Source organism: Aulonocara sp. 'chitande type north' Nkhata Bay, linkage group LG11 (assembly GCF_057382095.1).
Source record: "Aulonocara sp. 'chitande type north' Nkhata Bay isolate Kocher_YH1m ecotype deep benthic linkage group LG11, A_spYH_male_GT1.1, whole genome shotgun sequence".
In the NCBI taxonomy this organism is placed as follows: domain Eukaryota; kingdom Metazoa; phylum Chordata; class Actinopteri; order Cichliformes; family Cichlidae; genus Aulonocara; species Aulonocara sp. 'chitande type north' Nkhata Bay.
The window spans coordinates 31776369-31788231 of NC_141354.1; the positions used below are offsets into that span (position 1 = coordinate 31776369).

The 11863-nt window shown below is 39.0% G+C and overlaps 1 protein-coding gene across 1 annotated transcript; it reads left to right on the plus strand.

The window, feature by feature from the left end:
- The first annotated feature begins 2091 nt into the window (after positions 1-2091).
- On the plus strand, positions 2092-6929 carry LOC147319500 (putative C-type lectin domain family 20 member A). The gene is made up of 5 exons (XM_086310040.1): positions 2092-2164; positions 2738-3097; positions 3185-3511; positions 5833-5933; positions 6330-6929. Exons 1-5 carry the CDS (start codon positions 2092-2094, stop codon positions 6465-6467), a joined length of 999 nt encoding a protein of 332 aa, XP_086166166.1. The 3' UTR covers positions 6468-6929.
- Positions 6930-11863: the final 4934 nt, after the last annotated feature.

The following is an 11863-nucleotide window of genomic DNA, read 5'->3' on the forward strand; positions in this document are numbered from 1 at the left end:
TTGACTTTATGTTTGGGATATTTTCCTTAAATATAACTAAAGCTTTCACACAGGGTCATAAATGATATGAAATAGAAATAAATACCTTGAATTTTGACTGAAATGTCATATTTGATTCCACCACTGAGCTTTCTTTTTCCAAAAAATGGTGTGTATATAGTAAAATATCAATAATGTCACTCCTGTTACATTTGTACCATCAAACTGAAATGAGACTAGTGTCAGCAGCTCCACTAGCAAACTGTTTTACAAGCTAAACTTAGCATCATTGTTGTCTAAGGGGACTCCCATCACACGGAGCTGAAACAACAGTTTTCACATATAAAACAGTTTAACTAAGAACTGGGTACTTTTCTGTTGAATCGTTTTCATGATGTTCGTTTGTCGGCTGCGCTCAGACAGGATGGAAATAAAGGTTTAAAAAGACCTCGAGTCCTTTTTCATGTACTCGTGGTGGCTGCAATTACTCAAACCTTCAAAACACAAAACTAAAATGTTGCCAACTGATTTGGTAAAGAGAATTATCCAAAGCAGACTTCAGGTTTACCATCATTTATGATATTCTCTTGATCTTACACATAATCAGATATGAGTCCGAGTGCTCTGTCATGTGGATAGTAAAGTTTTCCAAGTCCTAACAAGAAGCAAATCTAAAAGTTTCCATCGAATGAAACTAAAAACTGAAAATAAATAGAGGAGCACTCTCTCCTTCCTATGCACCGCCGGCGTCGAGCAGAACAGACCCACGCTGACACCTGGCAAAGGTGGACTTCTAAGTCAACACGGGCAACGAGCTCGCATCCGGCTGCCGTGTTCACCGTGTGATCACTGGAACAGGTATGTCTCGTATCAACATCATCACCTGCAGCACATCCAATTATAATATTTAAAAGCTTTATCTTTTCTTTTAAATTCCTTGGTATTTATTTGTGAAGCACTTTGTGATCTTCACATTGTGAGGCGCTACATAAACAACATTTACTTACTTTCAGTGAAATTTAGTGGTGACTTTAAAATCATTTTATTTGTCTTGAGCCTCCATCTTTGGAAGTGGTGCTGTGTGAGACTCTGAAAGCAAGTTTTGCACTTTTAGAGGAGATGCACTAAAACTGTAATATCATTTTTTTTAAAAAACACGCTGAAGCTAAACAAACAAAGAATAAAATAAAAACTATTTGTTCTCTATGATTGGAACTGACATGTGAAATGTGTCAGGTTGCGTCTTCATCATCACTGATTTGTTTGGAGGAGTCAAGCTTGAACCCTCTTTTGTTTGAATTATAATAATTACAACATTATTCAAATAACACTGAAATGGTCGGGCAGAGAATCAGTGCTGTATCCATGCAAACACATGCACAGCAAGCAAACTCACGAACCTCAGCTTTGGATTCAAATGAAGACACAAACATTTCCAAGTGCGTCCATCTTTGCTGATGATGCAGCAGACACGCTGAACTCCAGTCAGGAGGAGAAGCATGTTCTTCCACTCACAGACTGAAGCCTGAAACCAAACGGCCCGTTTCCTGTGTTTAACCTCAGTCCTAGTCTCATGATTCGACCCCTGTGACATTGTTTAGGTCCAATTCACAGCCCGTTCTGCCAGACGTTAGTCTGTTTGCATCTGTAATAACTTTGAATAAGTCATCTTCAGTTAAATGACTCTGAGCATCTTTAAACAAATGCACTTTAATGAACACTGGGCTGCTTTCTAAAACCACTTTTACAAAGTCTCTGATAGATGTGGGAGGAGGAGCGAGGATGACATATATATCAGATGAAGAGTTCTGACTGTGTCACAGCTTAACAGACGTCTCATCGAGTCAGGTATGTTATGCATATGTTTGTTTTGGTTTATTTGATAATCTCACACATTCATTATCTGGTATTCTAATAAACAAAATGATGATAATTGAATAAAGACAACACTTTTTAAAGTTGAACGTTTCAAATGTTAAATATGTTTGATAGTTTTGTTTGAATCATTAGATTAGGATAGAAATGGAGTGAATGACAGAGACATCTGCCTCTTTGTTGATGCTGGTTTAAGTGTTATGATTAATAATGATAGAGCAGCTGCAGATGAGATTCATGAGGACATTCTTCACAATTTTTCAGCTCTCAGCCATGAAGGGGTGTGGACTGATCCTCCTGCTGCTCTCAGGTCTGTAAACTCATCTCAGTCGCCTCATTTATAGTTTGAATAAAACTTCATATCAGAAAATCAATGAAAGCACAAACTGAACTGCTCCATAGTGATTATTTTAAAGGTGTCTGTAAACAAGCTTCAAGCAGTCACAGAAACACTCGTACAATCTCCAAAGATCTTTGTCATGTCAACTAAACTTCTAAAGGTTTCTTTGGGTCCAGTTAAAAGTTTGATTGACAGTTTAATAGTCGGTAGTTTGTAACAGTTTGTATAAAGTGAAGTAAAAGAGTAAAAAGAGAAAGACAGGAGGGAAGAGAGAGTGCATGAACGTGGCTCTGTTTGTGTGCACTGCTGAGAAAAACACGTTTTTATTTTGGGGTTTTTTTGCCCTGGAGCGGGAAACCAGTGTGTAGGTGTCCACAGGCATTGTAAAACACATTTTAACCAGTATACGAGTTACAGATCCTTTGAAGGACACATATATTAACAGACCGCAACACTGTTCAAATCTCTGTAAATTCTCCTGACGAGTAAAATCGAGCTGAGATGAGTCTGTGACCGCGCTGACTGACTTGTGTCCTCTCTCAGGTTACGTGATGGTCTGCCATTTTCAGTCTGATCAGTTAGTCAGACAGCTCCACCTCGTTGACCTGCAGAAGTCCTGGAACGACGCTCAGCAATACTGCAGAGATGAGTACATTGACCTCGCCATCGTTAACAGCTCAGCTCTCATCCAGGAAGCCCAGAAATGGGCGGGGAGCACAGAGGTGTGGATTGGACTCTCCAAGAGCGGCTGGGAATGGTCTCGCCTCAGTCCACGTCAGTCATCCTGGTTTCCTCCCTGGTCCCCGGGACAGCCAGGGACTGGGGAGTGTGTTACAATATCTAGTAATGGATCATGGTCCACAAGACAATGCTCAGAACAACATAGCTTTTTCTGCTTTACTGGTGAGTGTTTTGGACTTTGGAACCAGGGTTTGACAAACTGAACATTTGAGCTGCAGGTCTGAATCCGTCTGATCTTTTGTCTTTCAGGCACGGGTAGCATGTTCATCCTGGTGCCGAACTTGATGACCTGGCCTGATGCTCAGTCTTACTGCAGACAGACATACATAGACCTGAGCAGCATGATTGATTCAAATTTCAACACCATTGTTGCTAACATGTTGACATCTTCTAATCAGGCCTGGATTGGACTGTATAGAAATTACTGGACGTGGTCAAACTCGAGCACAGCCTCAAACCTGCCATGGGCGCCCGGGCAGCCTGATGACACTCAAAACTGTGCCACAATAGATGTATCAACGGGCTCCTTCTACAGTCATAATTGTAATGAACAACGCCCCTTCCTCTGCTCCAGAGGTGAGTCTGTCCTCTGTGTTTCTGCACAGTCTGGTCCTCCTGGGCTCATCTGGACACTCTTGGCACAACACTGTCGATCCTTTGGGTGGCGCTGTCATTTGATGTTCCCTCTCTCTGTGGTAGAGTATCACTTCCTGTTCCTGTTCCAACACAGGAACAGGAAGTAGTAGTTGAGTAGCTTATCTGCATACCAATTTAATTAAAAACCTTTAGATAACTTCTCTTTTCATAGTATAATCTTCATGTGCAGCATGGCCTCTTCACCTGTCCCTCGTGCACTTTCCTGCTCATTGTGTCAGATGTTTAGTTACTCCTCAGCCTCCTTTAGCAGTAGTGATACTTTAACAAATGTAGCATATTTGCAGCTCTGGAGGCCAGGATTACTGAATTGGAGACTCGGCTTCGCACCCTTGAGTCACCCGTAGCTAGCCAGGCCCCTGTAGCCGGTGCAGCCGAAGATAGTGTAGGCCCCGCTAGCTGTTCCCTGGCAGACCCCAAGCAGCTGGGGAAAGAGAGTGGCTGGGTGACAGTGAGGAGGAAGCATAGTCTTAAACAGAAGTCCCAGGTACACCACCAACCTGTTCATGTGTCTAACCGTTTTTCCCCACTCGGTGACACACCCGCCGGGGGTCCAACTCTGGTAATTGGTGATTCTGTTCTCAGACATGTGAAGCTAGGGACACCGGCAACCATAGTCAGTTGTCTTCCAGGGGCCAGAGCAGGCGACATTGAGGGAAATTTAAAGCTGTTGGCTAAGGGTAAACATAAATTCAGTAAAATCATAATTCACGTCGGCAGTAATGACACCCGGAGGTCACTAAAATCAATATTGAATGGGTGTGTAACTTTGCCAAAACAATGTCGGGCTCTGTAGTTTTCTCTGGTCCCCTCCCCAATCAGACCAGGAGTGACATGTTTAGCCGCATGTTCTCTGTAAATTGCTGGCTGTCTGAGTGGTGTCCAAAAAACGATGTGGGCTTCATAGATAATTGGCAAACCTTCTGGATGAAACCTGGTCTTGTCAGGAGAGACGGCATCCATCCCTCTTTGGATGGAGCAGCTCTCATTTCTAGAAATATGGACAAATTTATTAAACCCCCCAAAATATGACTATCCAGAGTTGTGACCAGGAAGCAGAGCTTACACACCTTTCTGCAGCTCCTCTTCTCCTCCAGACAGAAATGTAAAGGGGGCACATGGTGGCAACGGAGGCAAGAAAGGGGTAAGGGTTGTGTGGGGTGCTCTGAATAACTGTTTTTGTCATGTAATTGGATTGCACTTTGTCAGACCTCTACCCTAAAACCTGACCAACTTGGGTGTCCCCCCTGAAGGCTTAGCTTCTGCAGGTCTAGCTCTTAGTGTCACTGAGGCACGCAACCCCCCTGACCACATTAAGGTGGCAATCACTCAGGGGGAAAACTGAAAAACAAAATAACAAATAATAAAATAAAATATTGCTGATCAGATTCTAACAACTAAAAACGTGACATTTACCTTAATTAGATGCCCTCTATTAAATACATTTGAATCCAACCATAGTACTTCTCACTATTGCCAATATTAACAAAACTAAAAAGGGTAGGCCAAGTTATATAAAAAAGGCAAATCTCCAAGTCTTGAAAAATAGAAATAAAGAATACATTAAAATATCCATCCAGATCTTCAGAAACAACAACATAAAATCTATCTTAATTTGATGGCCTAAGTAAAGTATCAAATCAATTTTATGTATATAGCACTTTTAAATTATACATGCTTCCGTATCATCGGAAGACATAGCATACATTTTCACTGCTATGCTGATGACACCCAACTCTATCTGTCCATGAAGCCAGATAACACACACCAATTAGTTAAACTGCAGGAATTTCTTAAAGACATAAAGACCTGGATGGCCGCTAACTTTCTGCTTCTTAATTCAGATCAAACTGAGATTATTGTACTCGGCCCTGAAAATCCTAGAAATATGGTATCTAACCAGATTCTTACTCTGGATGGCATTACCTTGGCCTCCAGTAACACTGTGAGGAACCTTGGAGTCATTTTTGACCAGGATATGTCCTTCAATGCACATATTAAACAAATATGTAAGACTGCTTTCTCCGACTTGCGCCCCTCCCTGATCCTGGTTCTACTGGAGGTTTCTTCCTGTTAAAAGGGAGTTTTTCCTTCCCACTGTTGCCAAAGTGCTTGTTTTTTTCTCTATATGTATTATTGTAGGGTCTACCTTACCGTTTAAAACACCTTGCGGCGGCTGTTGTTGTGATTTGGCGCTGTATATATAAAATTGAATTGAAATTCGGCCTTTTCTTTCTCTGCAGATGTCAAATCTTCCCGAGCCTTGAGGTCAGTGAAGGTTCAGCTGAGGGCAGGATCTGCAGACCTGAACGACCCCACAGTGCAAGAATCCATCCTGCAGCAGGTCAGAGGACACACAGGCCCCGATACAAGGAACAGACTGCTATGACTACTGTGAAATGATAGAGAGCAGTTAGTCTGTACAGTCCAGGTTCAGGGAAACGTGACAGCACACAGCTGCAGACATACGGGGCTCATTTAATGGAATCCCATCGATTTTTGTTATTTAACCTTTTTTCATTCTTAACTTGAAGAAGTCATTTAATTTCTGATTACTGTGAGGAGACGAAGTGACCCAATGACAGGCAATGAGGCCTAATAACAAACTTCAGTTTCATCACCAGCCAGTTCATTTAGTACATTTCCCCCAGAAACAGCACGAACAACGTTTTCTGCTCACTACAGAAACAACGGCTGATTAATGAGGAGCTTCTTTTAATGTGTGAAAACTGTGTTTCAGGTGAGGGAGAAGCTGCTGGAGCAAGGGATCAGAGAAGAGGTGAAGCTGAGGTGGAAGGTGCAGCCTGATGGGAAGATTTTCCACAGAGAGGAGGAGACAGCCGGTTACTGTGAGAAGGAAGACTGTGGGTCGGTTTAGTCTGAACGTTATTGGCTGATGTTCCTCAGATGATCTAATTCAACTAATTTCCATCTCTATACTCTGACTGCTGGACTATAATAGCTTTGCATGACTGCTAGTTGGAAATAATCCTTATTTATCCTAAGCTTAGATCAAAGAGTGTCTGATGAGCTGTTTTATGCCTCTTTGTTTTTTCTGATTGGTGAAGCTAAAGTTTGCAGGTGGACAGGTCGTATCTTTGTTCATCTCTGTTCCTGGACTTTGTGAAGCAATTCTTACCAAAGGCCATTTGTGGACAGAGCATTTAGAATAGAAATGTACCCATGCAAAGTAACTAAATGTTTAAAACTGTGTAACCTTTGACTGAAAATAAATAAAAAATATTATACAATGGAATACAAGTTATTGACCATGTTTATGAATTTTAGGGCTTTTCAAACAACATTTTTTAAGATGTAATATCTCCCACAAAGATACAAAACACAGAAATGACAAAAGCTGTCATTGACCCTGAGTTTTTTGCCTGAGTTTGGAGTTTTTGTATTTACATTTTTGCCTTTTTCTGTACATATAGTGTTCTGAGTTTTGGGGGTCTCTATTACATTTAACAAGGTTTAGCCTTAGTTTTGTCTTTAGGTTTTCTGGTTTAGTTTTCTTTGTGATTATAGATCTGTTCTAAAGTTAAATAATTTTTTGACACATTTCATTTTATTCTCAAGAAAACTATAAATAATTTTAGTTGTTGTAATAAATCTTTTCCATCACTAGCAACATGCTGGGGAATTCTAATATTATGGTCCTTCACGTCTACTGTGAGTATAACTTTAAAACTTACACACAAAGTAGTGTGATGTTTTATATTTGATTGTGTTTTTTTTAACAGTTATTGTTGCATTAATTTATAAGAAACATGTAAATATATTCAAACCACTTAAAAAACTAGCTGCTGTCCTTTGTAACCTTATAGTCTCCACAGTTTTAGAAAAACAGATCAAAAATTTGACTGCAGAGACACAGATGCTCAAAATGAAAAATGAGGTGCTGGAGACACAGAAGAAAAACCTAACAGAAATAATGCAACAGATGTCGACATCATGGAGTGACTTCAGTGTTAGTCAAGCTCAATGGAGCAACATCAGCTACAGAGCAGGAACAACAGGAGGCTCAGCTTTAGAGGACTCTCATGTTGTGTATTTAGGTTTTATGCAGATCACTGTTATTTTAGTGTTGTTATCAAAGTTTTGATTTTATTCATTTACTTCTATCTTCTTGTAATTTTATTTTTCCCCACATTAGTTTAGTTAATTTTCAAAGTAAATTTATGCTTTTGTCTCAGTAGTTATTTCAGTATATTAAACCAAATTATTAAAAACTTTTGCCTGAAAGTCTGCTGGAATATTCATATGGTAGGCTCAGAATTTGGCATAAACAGCACGGAAATATGGATCCAACCTGCCCTGTATCAGCAGTTCAGACTGGTGGTGTCAAAATAATGGTTTGAGAGGTATATTTAAATGGCACACTTGGTGTCCTTTAATGCCAAATGAGTCTTGATAAAATTAGTATTGTTGCTGACCATGCCCATCTCCTCATGGCAGCAGTGCACCCATTTTTCTGATGGCTGATTCCAGCAACATAGTACATCATGTGAGTTCACTGTAGTCAAATAGCCCCCATACTCAACAGGTCTCTATTTCAATAGAGCACTTTTGATAGAGTCTTACAAATCTGCAGTAACTGTTTGAAGGTATCATGCTAATATGGACTCAAGTGTCTCTAGATATTTATATAGAAAATATTTCAAGTATCCTCCACATAGAATTAAGGAAGGTCTGACCATAAAAATGGCTCCAACCAGGTATTACTGTGGTGCACTTGATAAAGTGTTTTCTGAGTGTATATAAGAACATACAAGGGGCAGAGTGAGAACTATGCCTCAGACATGTTCAAACAAATAAATAATTCCCATCAACAAATAGATATGTGTGAAAAAAAGACTGACAATCTGGTCCCTATTGACATGAGATACGTTGTTACCACATGCTCACATCTAACAGACAATTGCATTATGTGTATGATGCACATTAAGATAGTTGTATTTATGTGAAAGGTTAAAATCAGAAGCACTGAGAATGAACAGTTTAAAAGATTTTCCTATTGAAAATGTATATCCTGTTTTAGTTTTGGATATACTAAAATCATAAAGAAGATTATTTATTGGGAGTCAAAATAATTTTATTCTGAGTATTTTTATATGTATTGAAAACTATGAGTCACCTCAAATGGTTCCATGGCTTCATGGAGCTATTGGTATTTTATGTACAGAATATATCTGATCTGCAGCAAGCAGATAAAAACAAAATTCTAATTTCCCCATTTGCTGTTTTGAGGTGGCGGACATTCTCTCTAGATTACATTTTTATATTGAGTAATGCACAAATAATTTTTCGATTTCCAGTTCCCAAGGATAGTTTTCTTCAAGAGGTATATAAGGCATTCAGAACTATGTTTGCTGTATGCACATCCATAGATAATTCACTTACCTGACCTAAGACTCACAGTGAGGTAAGGTTGGAAAACAGCAACTAAACCATGTGCATAGGTATTCATATATACTCTGCCAGAAACTCTGAACAGGCGTACAAGACCTTAGAGCTTGCATATAGTTCTCAGATTAAGGAATTTAAACACATTTGTGTTGAGAAGTTTTTATCTTGAGGGATTGATCTTGCTCCCATTTTGCAGTTGGGAAGGAAATTGAGTCATCTATTTTAAAAATAACCTCAGTTCAGTTGATTGGTATTAAATCTTGCCTGTGTCACAGGTGCCTCTGTCAGTGCGCCCCAGGGTGGCTGTGGCTACAATGTAGCTTGTCATCACCAGTTGTGTGACTGTGTGTGTGAATGGGTGGATGACTGGATGTGTAAAGTGCTTTGGGGTCCTTAGGGACTAGTAAAGCGCTATACAAATACAGGCCATTTACCAATCATTTACTGATATTCAAGAAATTTTCTGTTGCTGATTTCATAATTTGATACATGTTATTGGAATTGAGTAAAGTTTCTGTCTTGAATAACATGTTCTAGATTTTTTACATTTGTAATTCTTTTCTCGTGCCACGAGGGAAAATGTTGCATTTTCTTTTTCTGATATCTAGACTCCAAATGGGTGTTAGTTTACAGAGGATAAGCGAAGATTTAAAAAACAAAAAAACAAAACTGTCACATGAACATAGGGCTGAATTACAAATGGCCATCTATAACAGAACACACCACATTCTTAAAACACCACTGAGAAGAAAAATATGTTAAATTATCCATCAATGAGTAAAACTGAAACTCTGCTTTAACTCTATATTTAACCAGCAAAATGAAAATAGTTTAAACCCTCTTCTTTGAAATATTATCAATTAGGGCAGGGCGATATGGCCAAAAATATATATCACGATATATATTTGAAAATTTGCGATAACGATATAACTGACGATATAATTTCTGCGAAACAAAATACAACTCCACAACTTTACTAGCGCAGAAAACCCCCATCCATTTATTTTCACTTAAACAAGCAGCTGTTTTTATGTGCATTAAACCTATATAAAAATGTAACAGTGCAAATGCAAATTCCTTGCTGAAAGTTTAACTTCTTAAGCCCCAACGCCCCCTGATACGGGGGCAAAAGGCAGGAGATCAGGTAGGCTTGGGGCTTAAGAGGTTAACCAAAAGGCATTTCCAGTAGAAATGGGCTGACATATCCTGAGCATAACCATGTATAATATCCACTGAAGTTAAAAAGAGGTGCTTTGCAATATTACACTGCAGTGTGCCAAATAAAAAAGTCAAATGTGTATTTTTCGGACCATAAATTGCACATAAGGCACATTAAGCGAAACAAAGCAGTCAGATAAATCAAACTTTGTTCAACTCATTCTTCTTGCTTCCTCCACTTCCGTACTTTTGATTCATTAATGCTGTTTTCTATCACAGCTGCTCTATTCCCATGTTGTTGCAGTATAGTATAGTTTAATGCTCTCATATCTTCAGCATCTTAAGTAGATTATACTGCACAGTTTTCTCATCAATAAAAGAATATTTACTGCATCAGTTTGTCTTCATTTCATCTGAAACACACAAGGATCAAATCTTTGACTTTATGTTTGGGATATTTTCCTTAAATATAACTAAAGCTTTCACACAGGGTCATAAATGATATGAAATAGAAATAAATACCTTGAATTTTGACTGAAATGTCATATTTGATTCCACCACTGAGCTTTCTTTTTCCAAAAAATGGTGTGTATATAGTAAAATATCAATAATGTCACTCCTGTTACATTTGTACCATCAAACTGAAATGAGACTAGTGTCAGCAGCTCCACTAGCAAACTGTTTTACAAGCTAAACTTAGCATCATTGTTGTCTAAGGGGACTCCCATCACACGGAGCTGAAACGACAGTTTTCACATATAAAACAGTTTAACTAAGAACTGGGTACTTTTCTGTTGAATCGTTTTCATGATGTTCGTTTGTCGGCTGCGCTCAGACAGGATGGAAATAAAGGTTTAAAAAGACCTCGAGTCCTTTTTCATGTACTCGTGGTGGCTGCAATTACTCAAACCTTCAAAACACAAAACTAAAATGTTGCCAACTGATTTGGTAAAGAGAATTATCCAAAGCAGACTTCAGGTTTACCATCATTTATGATATTCTCTTGATCTTACACATAATCAGATATGAGTCCGAGTGCTCTGTCATGTGGATAGTAAAGTTTTCCAAGTCCTAACAAGAAGCAAATCTAAAAGTTTCCATCGAATGAAACTAAAAACTGAAAATAAATAGAGGAGCACTCTCTCCTTCCTATGCACCGCCGGCGTCGAGCAGAACAGACCCACGCTGACACCTGGCAAAGGTGGACTTCTAAGTCAACACGGGCAACGAGCTCGCATCCGGCTGCCGTGGCAACACCGTTCACCGTGTGATCACTGGGACAGGTATGTCTTGTATCAACATCATCACCTGCAGCACATCCAATTATAATATTTAAAAGCTTTATCTTTTCTTTTAAATTCCTTGGTATTTATTTGTGAAGCACTTTGTGATCTTCACATTGTGAGGCGCTACATAAACAACATTTACTTACTTTCAGTGAAATTTAGTGGTGACTTTAAAATCATTTTATTTGTCTTGAGCCTCCATCTTTGGAAGTAGTGCTGTGTGAGACTCTGAAAGCAAGTTTTGCACTTTTAGAGGAGATGCACTAAAACTGTAATATCATTTTTTTTAAAAAACACGCTGAAGCTAAACAAACAAAGAATAAAATAAAAACTATTTGTTCTCTATGATTGGAACTGACATGTGAAATGTGTCAGGTTGCGTCTTCATCATCACTGATTTGTTTGGAGGAGTCAAGCTTGA